The 22,454-nt window shown below is 37.9% G+C and overlaps 1 protein-coding gene across 1 annotated transcript in view; it reads left to right on the top strand.

The window, feature by feature from the left end:
• trappc9 (trafficking protein particle complex subunit 9) overlaps positions 1-22,454 on the top strand; it is a 168,556-nt gene that overhangs the window by 32,490 nt on the left and 113,612 nt on the right. The window contains 5 exon segments of the mRNA XM_056741217.1: positions 8,912-8,997; positions 13,089-13,215; positions 13,479-13,611; positions 17,552-17,592; positions 17,595-17,702. Coding sequence (XP_056597195.1) covers positions 8,912-8,997; positions 13,089-13,215; positions 13,479-13,611; positions 17,552-17,592; positions 17,595-17,702 — 495 coding nt within the window.

Genomic DNA, 22,454 nt, shown 5'->3' with positions numbered 1-22,454 from the left:
GCGTTCAGGAGGTGATAATGTAGGGCGGTTGATTTTATTGACGTGTTATTAAATATTAAATAATGCGATTTTATAGGCTCTCTGGAATGCTTGTTTGTGATTGGTCAGCTTTGGCATTTTGTGGTGAAATAGTGATTGCTAGCTATGCTTAATTCATATCTTAAATCATTCTGAAATCTTTTCGTGTTCATTTACGTATTTATTTAACCATGCAGTAATGCCAGATAATGTACGGTCATTATCACAGAAACCTCTTTAGGATAATAAAACCATCCACTTCACATCAAGGCCATTCAGCAGGCTGTTAGGGTTTATTTTGTGATGATAGCCGGCTGACTGTACACTACATTATCCCTGTTCGTAAATCATTTATGAAGCAGATTTTCTTTACTGTATAGTCTGAGAAATAGTGAGAGTCCACGTCATAGCACGGGATAACAAAATATCAAAGCGAGTACCATGAGAAAAAACAACTCAGTCTTCAAATGCTCAGTAGATTCTCAATTATGACTCGTGTAATTTTGGTGTTTCTTAGGGCGAGACTGTGATTGTGTTTTCACGAGAGCCACAGGGCAGCAGTCCTCGGGCTGTTAGCGCAGACAGGACTCAAGCAGGTGTCTGGAGTTGTGTGTCTTCCAGAAGAACAGCAGGGTTTTATCTCGTCTCCCGAGCGGACTGCTGTAGGAGACAGGGGGAGATATTGTCTCCTCCTTCATTACGCACGTAATGAGGCGTAAAACGCTCTTTAACATCTTTATCAGAGCTTTTTCTTACACAGTCTTAGCATGCTGCTGTTTCAGCGTTTTTTTAAAAGTTCTCCAGCTTTAGGAAGACAAGGAAGAGAAAGGAATCCTTTTATACAAAACGTCAGTTTCTTGCTCTCGTAAAGCTGCACTATGTAAACTTCTTTTAGTTGAAAATACACAAAAATATTTTTTAATTATTATTTATATATAACCAAAGACATGCATGGTAGGTTGATTGGCATCTCTGGAAAAAATTGTCCGTAGGGTGTGAGTGCGTGAGTGAATGAGTGAGTGTGTGTGCCCTGCGATGGGTTGGCACTCCATCCAGGGTGTATCCTGCCTTGATGCCCGACGACTCCTGAGATAGGCGCAGGCTCCCCGTGACCCGAGGTAGTTCGGATAAGCGGTAGAAAATGGAATGGAATGGAATATATATATAAATAAATAAATAAATATATATATATAAATATTTATTACTGATGGGGTAAACAAATAAACTTAAATAAACCTAATTGAATTTATTTCAGAAAAAGAAAAATCGTACGTAATTTTGCTTCTCTAGTAAATATATCCAGATTTTTCGATATTTTGACTGGAAAACAATATAGAAAACTTTTCTAATAATTTTTTTACCATGTTATTTAAACGGTTGGGTTTCACGGCTAAAGTGAATTTGACATCATTTGATTTCAACCCAGATGTAAAGTAACCTGCGATTAAAAGATTTCAAACGATATATGGTGATATAGTGACACGTTTTATAGATCACACCTCTTAAATAATAAATTTAAGTGTTTTATCTACTTCTTAAACGGCTTGTTGGAGTGCTTGATTCTGATTGGCCAGTCGCGACATTTGCAGGTTGGTTATTCCCAGTTAACAACCTCTCAAAACTAATTACACACAGTAAACCAGATGCATCAAATCATTTTGACAGTTTTTTGGACAAATTACATATAAATATGTCTTTTAATAACATACATTATATGAAATTATATTTACAAACGATTAAACCAAATTGCCTTTTCGTGACATCTGAATCTCGTTTCTTACCTTAAACCTGAAAGTAAGCGTAATAATGAGCTAATCATATATTTCTAATTAACAATTCCTGTCCAATTTTTTTCTCCTGTGGCTATCAGCCGTGTAATAACTGGGATAATGTACAAGCAGCTGGCTGTTATCGCGAAATAAGCCCCTTCAGAGTGATCAAACTGTTGGGGTTTATCTCTGCGATAACAAGCGGTTGTCTGTACATTATCCCTTCCATAATGTATGCATGTCGACCAAGAGACCCATTCAATGAAAAAAAATTGGTAGCTATGTATTCTGTGTTTTTTTAACCTTATGTCTATTTTTACTTGTTAGTAGCACTGCTATATTAGAATAGAATAAGTGTTTATTTGTCTGCGCTTGTGAAATTCATTTATATTCATATTAAGCGTGCTAATGTATGAGCGCTTACACCGTGTGTGCTCCCACGCTGAGCGCGTGCTGATAATCAGCACTTTCCAACCAGCCAATTCATCTCCTCTGAACATTTGTTATGACCTGCAGGAGTCCCCACGCGGGAGTTTTCTCTCACACTCCTGATTTTCAGGTTTACCAAATTCGCGCTTCCCGAGACGCCGCTCCTCGACTTTAATTTCCACGCTGCGTGGGTGTGGTTTGGAGCCGGGAGATCTCGCTGTAGGGAAGAACCCCGTGTGAATGAGGCGCTTGTTAGTGATCGCATCATTTTTTTTTTAGTTTTTCTTTTATGTAAAAGTCTTCCCTGTAAAAGCGTCCTGACCCCTTCAGATGGCTCTCTGTGACCGGTCACATCACGGTGCAAGGTTCATTGTGAGGGCATGCTCCAAAGAGCAAACATTCGATGTGTTCGTGTATGTGAGATGGACATGATGGTGTGTCGTGTTGTGCTTTATACGACCTGTCTACCTCAAACCCATAATCCAGAATGGATGAGGACACAGCATGTGACTGTATAATGGCTTTCGTAAAGCTGTCTGTCATCACAGACACTCACAACCCAAACCATAGGTGTCATGTATGTGTAGATCAATGTCAGATTGACCATCATCGGGATGTTTAAAGGGGTCATATGGCACAAACACTTGTTCTTCTGTGTCTTTGGTGTGTTATAAGTTGCCCATGCATGTATTAGACACGTAACATTGCTAAAATTAAAGTGTTGGAACAAAAGATGCATTCTATCTAAAGCGAATGCACAGACCTGCCTGAATCGCCTCCTGTAACCACACCACCACAAATCTACGTCAGTTCCTGGTATGATTTGATTAAGAGTGCACAAATGTATACGCAAGGAAGGTGGGAGTACCTGTACAATTGCTTTGGAACCTGATGTTCCAAATATGGTAAGAGGCGTTACATTTCCGTCACACGCTTGCAGTATTCAACCAATCACTGCGCACTGGTTAACTGGCCATTCAAAGCACATTCAAAGCGAACGAGCTTTGTAAAAAATCAGAGAGGCGGGGCAAAAAGGAGATACAAACATGCACAGTATGTAGAAAATAAAGCGTTTTTTAACATTTAATCATGTATGCACGTCACATTACATATAAAACGAAAGATAATATTAATTTTAGCCGGGTCACATCACCCCTTTAAGCAGAAAAACAGCAGCAGCGATGTCTGATACAAATGCGCTTATGTTTGAGCCATTTTTGAATGCACAACCTTGCCCGGAGGAAGATGTGATTGTTTGGATGTTGTTCTTTCATAGCTCAGATGTGATGGAGTTCTGGAGTAGGGTTTGATTTAAGTATCAACTTAATCTCAGGTTTATCTCCATATTTCTTTATGAGAAATAAAGATAAACAACTGAGAGGTGTTCACATCCATGAAGAGTATGGAGGTGTGAAATGAATGTAGATTGTAGAGGTACAATAATATGGATTGGTGATAATTTGATGAGTTCATATTGAGATCTTCGATAATATTGACTATTGATGGCGGGTTTGACAAATCTGAGCTCAGTTTGAGACATTGTTGACATCTCTTCTGAAACTCTAATGACAGAGAGATTTGTGAGACTTCTGACTCGTTTTCTCAAAAGAAATAAATGTACTCAAATGACAGAAATACAGAAATAATTGCAATACTTAAGAGATCTCGGCGTGATTCTTCCTGTTTATGGCTGGATATGTCAGGAATGTCATGCAACCTACTTTTTCTATGTAGTTTACAGACGCCGCACAGTTTGTGAACATCGTGTATGCATTGAATGCCATCTCGCTATGCTACATTTGCCTGTTTGCCCGCTGTTTTTAATGTTCATCTTTACAGATCGCGTACTGTTTTATATTTTACTGAGAGTCAATAGTCAGCAGCGTGAAGTATTACATGAGATGTGTTTGGAATGGATGATGGTTACTGGTTGAAATGAAACGCGTGGTTGCTACACAAACACAATATATGCATATGCCAGTCTACGGTTTCAAACTCATCCCTCATAGACTGTGAAAAGCATACGGCCCCCTTTTAAGTGGCAAAGCACCAATGACAGCGTAGTGCACTTATTTAAAAGACATTTAACACCACTTGTAGCGCACAATCATACGCTCGACTCTTTTTAATAGTAAACAGTTCAGCTTTTGTGTAGCTACAAAAGGTTTTAGAACACAAAGTTCCTGACACATGAACAACAGCAGAGATGAAGAAGTGATGGTGAATCTCTGAAGGAGGTGAGTCACACGCTCTCCAGCAGGGTTTACTGTATTCAGACAGAATGTGAGTCAGACAGAATACAGTCAGACTGAAGCTGTGTGTGTGTGGGACCTGGATTAGAAGAATCAGTGGACTGTTATGTGAACTGATGATGGAATTAGTTTTCTCTAGTTTCTCTTTCTTTTATTTGTTTTTTTTCTGGGTCGCAATAGTTTGATGTTCTGCTCACGGTCATCAAGATGTAATGGAAAGGGAAAGAAATTGTACTGTTCGGTGAATAACCTTTGACATTCCAACACGTTGAAGAAGAACAAACCTCTCTCTCTCTCTCTGTTTATCTCTCTGTGTCTCTCTCTCTCTCTCTCTCTCTCTGTGTCTATCTCTCTGTGTCTCTCTCTCTCTCTCTGTGTTTATCTTTCTGTGTCTCTCTCTCTCTCTCTCTCTGTGTGTCTATCTCTCTGTGTCTCTCTCTCTCGCCCGCTCTCTCTCGATCTCTCTCTCTCTCTCTCTCTCTCGATCTCTCTCGCTCTCTCTCGCTTTCTCTCTCGCTCTCTATCTTTTGACTGGGTCAGTCAAAAAGGGCAATTTATCCAAGCCAATTTTTTTATTTATTAATTGTTAATAGTTTAAATATTTTAAGTTTGTTACTTAAAACTGTTGTTTAGTCCATTAAAAACTAGAATTTTAATTGATTTAAGGTGTTATCTTGATTTATAATGTCTCGTATAAATGGTTTCAAAGCAACATGCATGTGGGCTTTCATTGCAGTGGGAGTCCCTGCTGATTATTTCTGAAAACAAGCCAAAAAGTAAATGACATTAGCTAGCAAGTTAAGAGTATGTCTAGCTAGTTTTATTTTGGGTTACCATTAGAAGAAACGGTAACCCTTCAGTATAAGGGGCAGTTCTCGCTATTAAAAAAGCATTAACTACATTGTTTTCCCCAATAAACTCTTTATTTCTTGCATATTAATAGTTAGTAAGGTAGTTGTTAGGTTAAGATATTGTGTAGGATTAAGGATGCAGAGTATGGTCATGCAGATTATGTGCTTATAAATACTAATAAACAGCCAATAAAAGGCATAATAATAACAACTAGTTAATAGGTGAAATTAATAGCCCCCTTTACTGAAGTGTTACAGAAGAACCGTTACTTGACTAAACTTAAATGTAATAAAGCGTATATACAATGTCTATACAATCAAATTCAACAAATTGTGTATTTAGTACAAAACAATTGTTATGCTGTAAAATATCCATGTAAATTAACATAAGTTAAATATAATATAAATACCTATATTATTAGCCGGACCGCTAAACAAACTCAGAACGGAAATTAACTTTGGGACAGGCGTGTGCGTCTAGAGAAACCGTCTATAAATACAAAGAAATGATATGTGTTGTAAAAGAAACATATATATATATTATAAACTGCCTTTCAGTGTTTTTGTAAATAAATTGTAAGAATAAATGAATTCATTAAAATGATATCCTCTCACTCTCTCTCTCTTACTACCTCTATCTCACACCCTCTCTCTCTCACTTCTTCTCTCTGTCCCTCTTTTCCTTTCTCTACACTTCTATTAATTTCAGTTTCAATTTAAAAGTACATTGACATGATTGTTTTTGTTACAATATTGGCAAAACATGATTGTATAATAACAAGAAATATGCATATCACAGCAACAACAAACAATAAGATTGCATTAAAATATGGTGCTTGGTAAAATAAAATGTGATGAGAAAACTTGAAAATTGACACTCTCTTTCTCTCTCTGTGGATAGTGTGGCTTTTGTAGAATCTACTCCACCGGTGTTTTTCTATTACGTGTGTGTGTTTTTCTTCTTCATGTAAAAATTTCTGTTTGCCTGGAGGAGAAACTTCTCTTCACATGTATGTTTCTTGTATTCTTGAGGCATGTTTAATATATCACGCATCGGAAGGGCTTCGGTCTCCTTCAGGTCCTCTTCTGTAGAGATAAGGGTTCAGTGATATGGGTAAAGAGTCGAGATCTCTTTTCCTCTCTCTGTGACACAAGACTGTCAATCTGTCCTCAAACATGTGATGTCTCTCAATAATTCAAAGTATTCTGTTATTTATCAAGTTCAGGGAATGACTTTTTATTACGTCACATAACAATTATTATTAACATTACGTACAAGCAAAACTCTTCATTTAGGATGCTGAAGGATTCATCACTCAACAGGTGCACTTCTTCTCTGAACCCCTGATTTCCGTTGACCCCCATAATTCACCTCACCTCCCCCTGAGCAGTACCGCGGGGCCTTTGCGTGGCATCTTGGTTAAATGAAATGCTTAAAGCGCCTCCTGGGCATCTCTCTTTAGAGTGATATTACGTTTAATTGGCCTGGCCTGCCCCGGCCTGTCAGCCTCTCATCCTTTCACAGGTTCCTGCTCTGTTCGGAAACATTCATCATATGGAAAAGCCGTCCCCTGCCTCCGACTTCAGAGCATCTATAATATAGAAGCTACTTCCTCAGCCTTACTTTAATTTCCCACAGGAGTGAGACCTGGAGTTTACTCTGCGCTCTGGATTTATTCACTGCTTCAGGAGGGATTAATAGATTCCTTGACTCAACTGGAAAACTATTTATTATGTTAGTGTTTGATTGTGAAAACTACGATGATTTGTGTTAAGTGTTAGTAATGGAAACCTTGCAAATGTTGGTAATGAACTAATGTCATAACTTTAGTTACTAATAGTGTAAAATCATAATTATATGAAACCGTTTTTATCATCAAGCAGCTTCTTGAGGTCTCTTAGATGCTTTGTAAATGGTACTGATGGAATTCGCATCTCTTTTGGCCACTTTTGTTTGTATTCAAAGTCATGAAAAAAAATGAATGAACTAACTTACTTAGGCTGTGTTCACATTTGACTTGGTTTTAGTATAAAAATAGCAAATAGCAGCCGGCAATGTTCAAAGATAGCATGTCTGCATGAAGGCAACTCAGTCTATTTGCATTATAAAGAGGGAGCGTCTTTTCAATAACTAATCAAATATTTAAAGACTACAAAACTAATTTCACATTGAAATGCATTTACATTTTAACGTTTACATTTTATGCATTTGGCAGACGCTTTTATCTCAATCCGAACTTGCATTCCATTATCCTATACATTTATACTTAGGTATTTGCAATCCCCTGGAATCGAACCCACAACCTTGCGTTATTAACGCAATACTCTTACCACTGAGCTACAGGAAAGGTAATTTTAAAGTTATAGAAAGTAAAAATGAAATTTGCATTTATACAAAACTTTGCTCCAACCTGCCGCCATTTTTATTTTTCGAGCTTTCTCCTAATCGACCAATCACCTTCCCCGCATGTTGTTTTGAAAACAACAGGTCTCGCCTTCTCGCTTGTCATTGGTAATCTATGAAAAAGGTGCTTGACGTAGGGCGTTTTCAGAAAGGTTGAACTTTTTTCAACCTCAAAGATTCTTTGAGCTGGAGAAAAAGGGGCTGGTTTTTAAAAAAGTTTCACAGACTTTTTTGAAAACGCGGTTTGCTCCGTAGGAATATAATGTAAAACATACGCTAACAGCTTCAAAAAAGAAGTCATATGTGAACACAGCCTTCTTCAGTGTGCACATTACATTACATCCATCCATTTGGCAGATGCTTTTATCGAAAGTGACTTAGTATTGTACATTTGTTTCTGACTATGTGCAGTCCCCTGGGATAGAACCCATGACATTGCCAGTGCCATGCGCTATCCACTGAGCCACAGGAAAGCTGTAAAAAACAAGTCTAAAAACTTGTCGTCTTCTGAATGAAGTGTAACTTCTAGCGAGTTAATTATCTGTTATGTACAAAAGTCTTAAAGGCACAGTAGCAAAAATAGTCTGATTACTTTTAAAGGTCATACTATTCCACATTGGTTTTTATTCTCTGAAATGAATCCATATGTTCTGATTTTAATACATCCCTCAGATGCTGGATTATTATCATCTGATGCGGCTCTGATACGGACAGTATGAAGCATACTGTCCGTAATACTCTGAATATATCTCATCCCTCAGAGATGGAGTCATTGTTTGGAGACGCTTAATTTGGATCAGTCTTCATCTCAGAATTCATGTAAATTGGTTGTCATGTATGAGGGCTTTTCCGGCCAAAATGAAATTCAACTGAAAATACTGTGATTTTTAATGAAGAGAGAGTGTCCCATACTAGATTGTGTTATTGCTGATTAATATTAACGACTCTAGACATGAAATGAAATATTCACAACGGCCGCCGGCGGTGTATTTTGATCACATTTACATCGCAGAGCAGTGTGTGTGAACTCCAAATGTTTCCAGGCCGAGAACGCTGTTATTGATCAGACTGTCAACATTCACCAATCCTCTTAAGTTGAAGAGCCGGACGTGTTTTTCTTTCTATATGAATATATACAGAGCGTGACACTTTTGAATGATGTTTGTGTTTGTTTTGCGTGTGTTGCAGATTTCCAGTGGGTTCAGGGTGATGTGTGTGAGGTGCAGTTAATGGTGTATAACCCCATGCCCTTTGAGCTACGAGTGGAGAACATGGTGAGCATCGACCTGTCACATACACTTCATGAAACAAAACATCAATGCCAAACACCTCGATCTTAAACATAAGCATGACCGGCGGTTAAACTGCTCACGATTGCGTTTAGTTGAATGAGAATAAATTCTCTAAATTGATTTTTGTTTGCATTGTGTCGTGTGCATGTTATATTGCATCAGAGAGGAAAGAGTTCAATACAATATCTGATCTCCTTGTCTTTCCATTTCGTCTTGCTAAAGTGCTCTTTACTATAACTACGTCTGATAAACTCAGAAAACTTCAGCCTGACACTTAAATGTCTTAAATGTCAGTTGAGAATCAGATCTCGTCTGGCAGAAGAGCATTAAACCTCTCGCGCATAACTCCCGTCACTGTCAGACACAACACGGTCGTTTCAACACAATCTGACAAGGTTAGTCATCCAGTTTTTTTCTTCAAGAATGTTCATAACTTAAAGTCAGTTATATAAAAAGGAAGATATTGAAAGTCTAATTGAAATCTGAAAAGTATGACTGATAGGTCTTAAATAATTGCTAGTCAGCGGGACTAGTTGTTAAGACGCAGTCTTAACTTAGCGGCTAAGTTAATGCTTCCGGCCCCAGTTTATACTGACAGAGAAACTGTGAGTATAAAGAAAAGAAAGAAACTGATCTTTGCGGTTTATTTCAAGTCATCCATTTAAAAAAGAAAATATATTTAATAAAATATTAGTTTTGTCATAGGGAAAATGTGTATGTTTGGTCAATTATATTTTTGTCTACTAAACTAATTTCAGACATTTATCAATGCCTTAAAATCAAACATTTTTTTTTGTAAATAATGAGAAACATTTCACTCAATTATCCCAAAACTGACTGGTATTGGTCATGCACAACAAACAAGCATATACAATTATTTATAAGAATAATAAATGCTGAAAAACTATATTGCTCATTGTTATGTTATGTTGACCAATGCATTTATTAATGTTAACAAATGAACTTGCAAAAACAAATCTTTATGTACAAAAATCACGTTTTTATTGTGTTAGTTAGATGTATTTTTTGAGTCATTATTACTTGATCAAAACAATCAGACTGCAGTTTGATTTGATACTTGGAAACACAATACAAAACTTGTTTATCGAAAAGTTTTATAAACAAAGTTATCAGTTTTTGCCAATGAACTCTTCAAGTACAAACATATTATAAAGTGTAACAAAAACACAGAAAAGAGCATGATAGAGCATTTGGTTTATATGCCAGTTATATGATTTTTTGGCTTCGCAGGAGCCGCAGTTTTGAGTTTAGTTGTGATAATGCTTCAGGGCTGTTTTGGCCTTAGAGGATCATCATGACCAGGTCATACTGATCGAGGAACACAAACCGCATTGACGTTATGAATGTGGGGGTGCAGAGAAGGAGCTCTTTCTGATACTGTAATAGGCCACTCATATAAACCCAATTATCAACATCCGGCCATTTGGAGACATTCCTAAGAAACTGAATTAATAGGATATACAGACATATAAACCTAAACTAATCTGTCAGCTCGCTGCAGTGCATTCTGGGATTGTTCTTTTCCACAAAGGACACATCTGATGCTGCAGAACGATGCTACATGGTTTAACATGTGTGGGAAAGCTTTCACATTTTATTCAGATTTTTCACACTTTTTAGTCTTGCTGACCATAGCGACGGGAAGATTTTTAAGGGTACAGTATTGATCCAGCGGCTTTGTGATTGTAGCGATTGCTGATCTGATCCGTAAACTTTCATGTAAGCAGTCCTGATAATCTCTTATTTGTTGCGTGTGTAGGTTTGTTAGAAGGGATACAATTATTTCAGGGTCTTTAGTCAAGTCTTTCCAGACATTCCCCGATCTGCTCGCAGATGGAGTCTGCGTGGTGCACGATATGCCCCTCTGCCAGTCGCAGTCGGTGTCAGATGGCCAACAGATGATGCCAAGATCAGCCAGTTTGACCTCATTGATGACCTGATGTATTACAATAGTATCCGAAATACAAATACGCTGTCTGTTGTTACATTAATAGTAACTTAAAAATTTAGTAGGGAGTTTTTGGAATCGTTTCTCTTTTCAGGGTTCATTTCATTCTGATCTGGGTTTAATTATGTGCCTGTGATAATGGTGCGCTTTGATAATGGGTTGCACGACTTTTGTCAGGTGAAATATTATAACGTCCACACATAAGAGATTTCTCCGCAGGCTTTTTGTAACAGCCACTGAAAATCTGCCGCTGGACACCCAGGCCAGAAAGGAACAGATCGTTAGCATTAGCTGTCAAGCTAATTAACCTTTCAAGTATGGAATGCAAATGAGTTATTTAAAATACGCCCAACACGATACCAAAGACATGCACATAATGTGAGCCGGAGGGTTTAGATAGTGGAGAGTTACAGGATGGGTGCTGGTAGGTAACCTTCATCAACACAAAGAACTGATCACATCTCACTTCAGCCGATGGATAATTAAAGTTTCACTTCATCAAAATATCTCTTAAATGACTAGTTTTATGGTAGATGTTGTATGGTGAAACGAAAATACAAGATTAATCTAAAGCCACGACCTTCTTGAATGTACATGTGTCGATGTAATAAAGTTACGATGAAACACAAAGAAATACAAATTGAATGCAGCGTTTCATGTCTTAAACCAAATTCTCTTTTCTCATTTTTTTGACTGATGAAATTTAGCCACATTCAAGCATTGATTAAAAAAAAAGCCAGAATAAAATCTAAAAAGTTCATACTATGTAATATTTTCGGGTCATGAAAATTTTGTGAATATGATGCTGATTTAAAAATTCCTGGCAGGGTAAGAGTTAATAGTTTCATTGGGATTCCTTTCTTATGCAAGTTCATTTATCCCGTTTTAGGCATGTTTGAGATTTTCACTAAAACGAAATAAAAAAATACTGATTTGTAAAATAAGTTTAGCACTGTATAGACGTCTTGCTTAGGATAAAAGTGAAAGTTCATTTGGGAGAGAAAATAGGCATCACGACTGCTTGAATCATCTTTCGTCCATTTGGAGAGGAGACGAGATAACAAAATATGAGGATTAAAGGAAGAATACTCTTTCTTCAATCTTCCAGTTGCTGGAGTCTCGAGCGAAAATTGGTTCATTGGGACTAATATGATAAAAAGTACATTTGCAGGAGTCTGAATGGTGACTGTGAGCTTGAATAGAGAGGTGAAGTATCCTGGTGAAGAGAATCTGGATGTAATAACCGTCCCTCGGCTCTTTGGCGAAGGTGCGATCGTCTCGTTTTCAATCCGTGTTCAATCCGCAACTCTGATTCCTGTAACGCTGTTTCCTTTCACCGCAGTGCCGCGAACAAGAGCAATTTTCTCCATGGGTGATGGGAGAGCATGCTGGGAGAGATTTCATCCGATATGGAGCAGGATGATTGATTGTATGATGCTTAGAGTCGGAGGAAAAAGAGAGACGAAAGCAAGACCACGTTTTATTTGTATTTTTTGCATTTTTCATTTTTCTTGTCCATGGGTTATTTTATAGAATCAGATATTGCGTGTGACTGAAGGAACAAGTGTACGGGGGAAAATTACCCATCAGTCACCAGCTAAAAGTTTTGAGTGTAGTTCACCATTAGGTCAGTATGTAGGGTGCATTTATTGAGCACTAGATAGGGACCTTGTGAATCAGAAGATTCCTGTTGTTGTTTATGTTGTAGATTTTTTTGTGAATTAGCGGCGGATGAATTTGTGCTTTTCTCAGTGAGACTGAGGGATTTAACCACCGGTGCAATGAATTCTGACGGATGAAAAACACATGCAGGCCTTCAATGTAAATCGCCACCTTTTCGCTCAGAGGACACTGAATGATTCTGTTGTTTATTGTTTGTGTATTTTATCTTTTAATAACATCCACGTGACGTTCTGAAGCTGCTGAAAAGCCATCAGCGTTTGTTTTAATCAAAAGAAAGAGAAAATTGAACTCCACAGGCACTGCATTTCTTTTTTTGGCCGAGCGGAGAATATGTCGTCATTTAAATATGTCCTTGTTTTTTAATTCCACTTTCGCTGTTTTTTATATGTAAATCAGAAATTCTCATCACTGTGTTTGTCAGGGTTTGTTGACGTCAGGAGTGGATTTTGAGTCTCTTCCTGCTGCACTATCTTTGCCTGCCGAGTCCGGCCTCTATCCCGTCACTCTGGTCGGAGTTCCGCGCACCACCGGGAACATCACGATCAGCGGTGAGTTTAACAGGATTTATATGTGTGTTTAATCCAAACGATAATGCTGAAATCAAGGCCGACTTCAATTTAAAAACAAGTCTAGCGTTTCGCTCTTTAATAAGATAAAAATCCTCTCATTAAAAAAGGATGAAGTCTTGTGACCACTTCTTATCGTTTACAAATCCTGCGCTTGTTTTGGAGGACTTTAATGAGCTGTAAGTGCCTTTATATCATTAGTTAAGTCTGTGATTAATGTTGAATCCTTTGGTTTGTGTGTGCAGGTTACCACTCGTGTGTGTTTGGGGTGAGCAGTGACTGTCTTCTGGATGGATTGGTTGGGGTGAAGAGCAGCGGCTTTATGTTGGAGGTGGTCCCGTCACTCCCGCGACTGCAGCTCTGCACATCATTACCCAGGTTCTTCTCTCAGTCTCATCCCATCATATGTTTTTCCTCCTCTTATCTCATGTTGTCTCATCTGATCTCATCACGTTTAGTCTCGTCTCATCTCGTTCTGTCTGGTTTCATCTCGTCACATTTTCTAATCTCATTCTTTCTCGTCTCACCACACCCCTCCTCAGCACACCTTTCCTATTATCACTTCTCATCTCTTCTCATATCCCGGCCCATTGTGTCTCGTCTCATCTTGTCTCGTCTCATCTCTTTTTATCTCTTCTACTTTCTTCTCCTTTTACCTCTCGTTTGATAATTTCTCTTCTCATATCTTCTTTCCCACACTTTTGTCTTGTCTCGTCTCATCCCTCTTCAGCACATTTCTCTTCTTGTCTCTCTTGCCTTCTTATCCTTTTTCTCTCCCCATCTCTTCTCTTCTCTTTTTTGCAAACACACATGTCTGGTCTCATCTCATTGTGTCTAGTCTCAGCTCGTTACGTCTCATAAAGTCTCATTTCATCTCACCCCATCCTCCCTCAGCACACTTATCTTCTCCTCTCGTCTCTTTCACTCTCTTATCCTTTTTCTCCCCCATCTTTTCTCTTCTTATCTCTTTTTTCATTTACACTCGTCTCATCTCATCGTGTCTCATAAAGTCTCATTTCATCTCACCCCATCCTCCCTCAGCCCACTTATATTCTCCTCTCGTCTCTTTCACTCTCTTATCCTTTTTCTCCCCCATCTTTTCTCTTCTCATCTCTTTTTTCATTTACACTCGTCTCATCTCATCGTGTCTCATAAAGTCTCATTTCATCTCACCCCATCCTCCCTCAGCACACTTATCTTCTCCTCTCGTCTCTTTCACTCTCTTATCCTTTTTCTCCCCCATCTTTTCTCTTCTCATCTCTTTTTTCATTTACACTCGTCTCATCTCATCGTGTCTCATAAAGTCTCATTTCGTCTCACCCCATCCTCCCTCAGCACACTTATCTTCTCCTCTCGTCTCTTTCACTCTCTTATCCTTTTTCTCCCCCATCTTTTCTCTTCTCATCTCTTTTTTCATTTACACTCGTCTCATCTCATCGTGTCTCATAAAGTCTCATTTCGTCTCACCCCATCCTCCCTCAGCACACTTATCTTCTCCTCTCGTCTCTTTCACTCTCTTATCCTTTTTCTCCCCCATCTTTTCTCTTCTCATCTCTTTTTTCATTTACACTCGTCTCATCTCATCGTGTATCATAAAGTCTCATTTCATCTCACCCCATCCTCCCTCAGCACACTTATATTCTCCTCTCCTCTCTTTCACTCTCTTATCCTTTCTCTCCCCCATCTCTTCTCTTCTCATCTTTTTTTAAACACACTTCTCATTTCATGTGATCTCATCTTGTCTCATCTCATCTTTTCAGAATACTTTTTTATTTTATCACTACTCATCTCTTCTATCAAACACACTTGGTCTTGTCTCATCTCATTTTTGTCTCATCCCTCTAACATCCCCTTTCTCTCTCCTCTTTTCATCTTTTATTTAAAACACACTTGTCCCTTCTCAATTTGTATCACGGACTTCTTGTAACACACACTTCTCTGACACGCTTGTCTCGTCTCCTCTCGTCTGTCAGTGTTTCTCTGCTCTCTCAGGTCTTAGACCTCTCATCATCTGCTCTTGTGAGTGTTTGATGTGCAAAACGGCAATAATGAAATACAGATGTGCCACTCTGTGCTTAAAGAGTCAAAGATCAGAGATAAAGATGATGGTTAGAGGAAGGGTTCTTGATGATGACCACACACACACACACACACACACACACACAGACACACACACACACACACACACACAGATACACCTTCTGCTTACTCAAACGCTGTTGTTACAAGTGAGAATGTTTTATTATCTAACGGCTGGGAGCGCAGTGCTCTAGATGCTTTAGTTCAAAGGTTTGTGTCGCCTACTGAGTGTTTCTAGAAATGTTGGCTGCCTTTACATTAAATTAAGAAGAAATAATCTTTTAAATTATTTCTTGTCCTATGATTTCTGTAAAAATGGGAAATCAGAAATACAATACGGAGTTTCGTGTGTATGTGGATAATTCTCGAGATGGTGCTGTGAAAAGGAAAGAAAATATAGGATAGGGAAAGCTCTTGCTTCAAGTGGATGTGGCCTGAGATAAAGCAAGAATGATTTCAATATGTCGGCCTTGAAGGGGCAACCCGCTTAAAGCTGAAGTCTGTAACTTTTTTTTTAAATAAACAAACATTCGCAATACAGATTGCAGCTTTAATAAATCAGGGTTTTATTGCTGTTAATTTAACTGTAGTCTTGTTTTTGTGTGGAATAATTTTAATTATTTCTCAGAAGTATTTATCATTTCTTTACAGCTGAATGTAATGTTGTTTGTTTTATTCAGATTTGGCAGTCGGACGATTTCAAACGGTCTAAAAGTGCACACAGCTAATTGCAGTACGGCTTAATTCCTTACGGCTTAAACCAAACACACAGGAACACAAATCCACACATTTGTTTTCATGTGACTGGATTGTCCGTCTTCCTGTAAACACAGTTAGTTCTGCGGGAGCCGCTGTGAATATAACAATTAAAATCATTATTCTTTAAATCTGCAGTTGTCAGAATGACGGTCGGTGGGTTTCTTCACTGCGGTCCAGCTGTAATGTGGCTTTGTGTAAAAGTTTACAAAACACTCATTTATCATTATTTCACTTTATGACTTCGTTTGAAGGATTTTGAGAGCCAAATATCAGAGTATAAGAACTGAACGCTCTTATGTTAAAACAGCAGAGTCAGATGGAGTGAGAGGTGGATTTAAACTTGAAAATGACAATCTTAGAGAGGATAAACTTTGAGGGAAGATTTATGGTACAGAATGTTGATGACACAGTTTTATATAACGCCAAGTTCTACTTTAGCTTTCGGCTGTTCCAAAGAAATCTGAATTATGGAATTTACGTAATACTACTGACAGTCTTTGTTTATGAAGTCGTTTTTTGTGTTAAAATGTATTTTGTGTGCTTGTATAATATCAGTGTCTGAGACAAATTCCCTTTTTGTGTTTTGTTGTTAATGGAAATGTCTTTATCTGGGTCAGCAACAATTTATCATGTGGTGCAACTAAGAATATCAATAATTGTATTAAATTAAAATTAAAAAGCATTACATTTTGTGGCTGAGATATGAATCTCTGATACAGTATGTGTAAGTGAACGGTATTTTGAAAACATTTATATCAGTTTTATGTGATTTCATTAAAAATGATTTTGTTAGTTTTGTTGCAAATCCAAATACTTTGTTTCTTATCACTTTTTAACTTAAATAAGTAAATTAAGTCACCGTGAACCGGAAGTTGCGATTGTTTTGTTTGCGTATTTTGACGCTTTTCAAAATGAAATGGAATTTTGAAGAACAAAAATAGTGGGCGTCGCTTTCCTCTTTCTCTGCGTTTTGATGGGATGTATAAAATCTGCTGTTGCTCCGCTTTAGGGCATCGAACACACGTCATTGAGGATGGATAGTGACCACAGGACGGAAGTGCATTTTCAGATTTTAACTGAAGATTATGAGGGCACACGATTTTGTAACTATCTACAATAATAGGCATTTTAATACATAATTTCACTTGGACTTTAAGCATGTCATGAATTCATTTGAAGATAAATCATGGTTGCACCACATGTCATTTTTTAAGGTTATGGCCAAATTATGGATGAAAAACACTTAAATTACTTAAAGTTTTTTTCTGCATTTATTGTATGCAATATTCTTAATGTTTAAATAACTGCAACAGATATTGTTATTGATTTGTATTTTAAATATAGCATGAGGAAAATCCTTTTACGTAATTGACCCATATGAATAACTGAATCAGATATCACAAATATACATTTTGTGTCTGAATGCTCATATATCTCTTTCATATAGTTGCTAAAGATGTTGTTTTTTATGTGTGTTCAGGTCGGCTCATCTGTCCAGTGAAGATTTATCCAGCAGCGTGTCTTACAGCTATTTAATGGAGAAACACAAGAGCTGATGGTCACCCTGGAGAATATCGGTACAGAGACTTTAAACACACTGGAGCTGTCGTCTAAAACACTCAGCACTAAAGGTACACACACACACACACGTCTGGTTTATCATCGCTGTGAGGACAGTCCATCGATGAAAACATTTGTATACTAGATAAACTGTATATTTTATACCCTAACCCCGAAACCTAAAGATCATAGCAAACTTTTTGCCTTTTAAGATTTAAAAAAATATCGTTCTGTACGATTTAGAAGCTTTTCTGCCTCAGTTTTGGTCCCCACAGTGACACGTCCCATGTGTTGGTGTGCAGTCAGGTGTAGGTCCCCAGCGGGATATAAAAACAAGGTCACACACATACACTCTTAACTCTCTATCGAGCGTAAATGCCGCAGTGGTTTTGATACGACGTTCGTCCTGTAATGGGATGGCGGTTCAAAGGCTGCGCTGATTGTTTCCAGCTCGTAATAGAGTCTGTGCATTAGTCTGATCACTCCGACCCCTATCAGATTTTCCCAAGACTCCGGCGTTTTGATGTGCTCTCTCTCTGTTTGAATAAAGACGTCTGCTCTTGTGCACCTCTGTCTTTGCGCCTTTTGAGAATGTAAAATGAGACGCTCTTAGCATTTCGCAGTATTCTGCACACACACACGGACGGACATGAAAAGCAGTCTTTGTGTGTGTTTCTTCTAATCCCAGACTGCTTTCAGCATTGGTGACTGAGCAGGTGGCCTCTACACACAGTGACACACACACACTCGCACACAATCTCTTTCCTTTCATGTTGATGTCCTTTGGATGAGTTGTGTGTGCGCCTCCACATTTCTGTCTTCATTTCTTTACTACTTTGTGTTAAATTTAGGAATATTTCAGTTAGGGCTGGGTGACAAAACAACTTTATCAACAACAATCTTTTTTTTAATGTAACGCTCCAAACTTAACATGTATTGTATATCGACTTTAAGTTTTGTTGCATAACAATCCATGTGCAGTCACTGGATCATAAATAGACTTTTATTTTCTCTCTATTTTACAAATTGTCCACGTTTGCAACATGCAAGTTTAGATTTTGCCTTTACAGAGAGATCATTAATCGTGATACAGTGTTCGTTCTATGTTCCACCAAAAACACAAAAGGTTCACATAAACACAATGACTAATGTTATAAGTGAAGTTAACAGTGGATGTGTTTCAGCATTAGCTTAAAATCTCTTAAAGTGACAGTTACATATTAAACCTGTTGCTGTGTCTGTCATAATAAGTCTAATTATTACAAAAACACTTCACAGTTATGCAGTTAGAAGTGGGGAAAATGTGAATAATACAGTGGTAAAATTCAAACAAAATGCGCAAATGCGTAGGGCCCCGCACGCTTGGGGGCCCCCTAGTGGTTTCAAGCAGTAAAATAATTTGAAGCTTGCGCACGTATCAAAGCGGTGATGAAAAACGAAAGAAAGCAAAATAAAATAAATCTAATACACATTTTACGAATATAGAAAAACAATGATATGGAAAGAAGCATGAAAAGAGGAATCTTGCACCTTTTACTTTCTTATAATGTAGCTAAAAGCATTCTGTATTATTCTGATAAACAAAGGACACTTTTTCATCCCAAAACCGAGAAGGTCTATTCTTATAAAAAGGGTAGAGTTTTTGCATTGTGCTGTTATGTGGTTCAACGTAAAATAAATCCAGTTTATTTTTGTATGCATGTCTCATTAATTCCATGGACTCAATACTGCTGTGCAATTCAAACAAAAATGTTCTGGCCTCAGGTCTTGACTTTGCCTAGGGCCCCAACATGTTGCTAGGGTGTTCTGGTGCTTGGTGTAGAAGTCCCTCAAGTCTCTATGATAGCGTGGTCAGTAGATAAGGCTCTGGTGTATCTATAGGATTATTTGCATTCTTAACTAATCTTACTTTGAGTACGAACCAAAATAATAGTGAAACTCACCTCGATAAAGAAGTACAATCTTTTCATTTGTGTGTTTCTGTGTGCCTCGAAAACATTTGTTGTAAACCGGGTGGAGAAACTGAGCTATTTCGTGTTTGGAGATCTTGAATTTATGTGGAACAGGAACTGCAAGAGCTTTGACATATCTAGCTCCAAATGAGACACAATTCATGGATGTATTTTCTTTCTCTGCTGGTTTCATTTTCTTTAGCCATGTCAACAGTTAGATGGAAACTTATTTATATTCCTACTGCGTTCTTTCTGTCTTTCTCTACCTTCACCACAGGGATGTTTTATACATTGTGCTATGAAATATAAAGCCCAGAGAGTAAACCGATACTTTGATTGTTTATAGGAAATGCGAAATTCATTTTGGAAAATCTTTCGGCATTAATAACCCACAAAATACATTAAAGTTGTGTGCCCTTGAAAGTAACTGATGGGAGGACACACCATGTGAACAATGGTCTCAGATTAGGAAAAAACTGTGTTGTTTTTAATACTGCATTCGTTATGTATGTTTTAATTGGCTATATTTCGGAAAAACAGCTGTTCATGTCCCTCCAGAACTTGCACTTCAAATAATCTGCTCTTCTAAGTGCTTGTAGCACATGAATACGATTGGAATTCACCCGAAGATACGATAATAGCGTTCAGTTTCTTGCACAAACCAATTGAAACGCTTTATAAGACGGCAGTTTAATGTCTCAAAGGGCAGAAATACTTTTGTGCTGAATGTATTTGCAAGTTTGACTTGCAATTATTGATTGGACTTCGAACAAATATCTCCATAAATATCTTCTTGAAAAAAACAAAGCCATCCATATCTTGGATGTACTATTGTTTCGGGATCTGGGGGCGAGTAAATCAACAACATTCCTCTTTGTGTTTGTTTCATATATTAGTGATAGAGTCTTTTTTGGTCGATTTGGATGTTTTTAATTTTGTATTAGTGATGTTTGCTAAGGCCCTTTTGGTGATAGTGACACAATTAAACTGGTATCAAAGCATGTATTATATTGTGTTAACACTATGTGTTTTTTAACAATGCATATACATTATATTTTATAACTTATTTTACAGGTTGAGAAAAGTAGTTCCCTAGTTGAGTAATGCTGGGTCAGTGTTAATGACTCGGGGTGGCTTGAACAGTCCAATGCGTCTGAGATCATGTGGATGACAAGTACATATGAAATTGTGCTGCTTGTATTGTATCATGAATGGTGTATAGCAGGTGTTTTTAAACGGGGGTCTGGGGACCCCCAGGGGCCTCCAGATGCCTGAGAGGGGTCCCCAGAAAATGTCAGGCAAAGCAAAGTCTACGAAAAGTGTTAATCTGCTTTTGTGCTACATGCATAGCTTCCAGAGTTGTTTATATTTGTATATTTCTCTATTGTTCCTTTTTTATCTCAAAGTGAAAGTTGCTTCAATACAAATGTGTTTGAAATTAAAATGTCTCTTTGAGTGTAGCCAAATATTTAAGTTTAGAAACAACATGTCTTTATAATATCACATTTACTAATAATCTAACAATTTAAATGCTTCTTTACACTTGAACAACGGATGAATGGATATGTATTTTAGAAAGGGGGTTCTTGGCATCATAAAGTTAGAAAACCGATGTTGTATATAACAGTCATGTCCCACTCTCCAAGACATTCTTTGGGCTATTCTTTATTAAATTAAAGGTACAGTAAGCAACTTCTGAGAAACGCAGCTGCATACAATCGCACTCCTACCCGAGATAATCACACAATGCTCAATCTTTCTCCTCTAAAATACATCACAAAATGATATATTTGGGTGTTGATTTTCACAAGTATTTCTCAGAAATCACATTAAGATTTTAGTTTACATCAGATGAGGTTTTATCCTTCATGTTTTTTCAACTACACTGGGTCTGAGTTTGGACCGAGGAAAGTTGACAGACGAAATGTTTTCCTGTTGTTGACATGAACAAAACAATGTAAACTGAAGTCATGTGATCCACGACCAGTCGGCTTGTGTACATTACTTAGTGTTACAGCTAGTCTGAACCGGACACTTCAGTGTGAAATAGTCCTTAAAATCTGTCTCACCTCAGAGGATCCAACAGAACCAGCCGAGTTTTTACTGCTCAAAAAAATGGTCAAACTCAGCAGCTGAACACATCGTGGATGTTTTCCAGGGTGCCTGAAGGGCAGAGAAACACACATTTACAGGTAAAGCCAGAGGTTTGTGGTGTGTGTGTGGGTACATATGATTGAAGAGAGATCTGAGGAATGAGATATGAGGAAGAACTGCATTTTGAGCTGCCCACAGACTTTATTTATGTCACCTGATACACAAACCTGAGACCCGTATGAAAAACTGCTGCTATATTTCACCTCCGACAACACGTTCTAAATGAAAAATGATATTTCTTGTGTCTTTGTGATGGTGGAAGTTGCTTTTGTCCGTTAACTTTAGTAATTACTTTAGTTTTACTTTTTTTGTATTGTCTCGAAACTCGTAACACAAGTTTGCTTTCTACGTTGTCTTCCTACGGTCATCAAAACGGCATCCTGGGACCAGTTCATAAATCCCACTGTCAAACATTCTCTTTCATAAGCTCAGCATGGGGTCTGTCTCTGTCTCTCTCTCTCTCTCTCTCTCTCTCTCTCTCTCTCTCTTTCTCTGATGTGATGTGATACAGTTGATTGAAGTTGACTGAAGTTGATTCCACTCCAGTGGAGTCACAAGGACATGTTCTGCAGAACTACAGGATGTTGTGCTTTACTTTTCTTCTGCCGTACATTCACATGTGTCTAATGCTTACATGTGCTTGTCTCAGGTGTTCTGACCTGCTACAGTTTGTCCTTTACAGATACAGGGAAACACACACACACTCACTCGTACAGT

The sequence above is a fragment of the Triplophysa dalaica genome, chromosome 25, assembly GCF_015846415.1.
Source record: "Triplophysa dalaica isolate WHDGS20190420 chromosome 25, ASM1584641v1, whole genome shotgun sequence".
Lineage (NCBI taxonomy): Eukaryota > Metazoa > Chordata > Actinopteri > Cypriniformes > Nemacheilidae > Triplophysa > Triplophysa dalaica.
The sequence above is the reverse complement of the archived record's forward strand: the minus strand, read 5'-3'. Positions and strand labels throughout refer to the sequence as shown.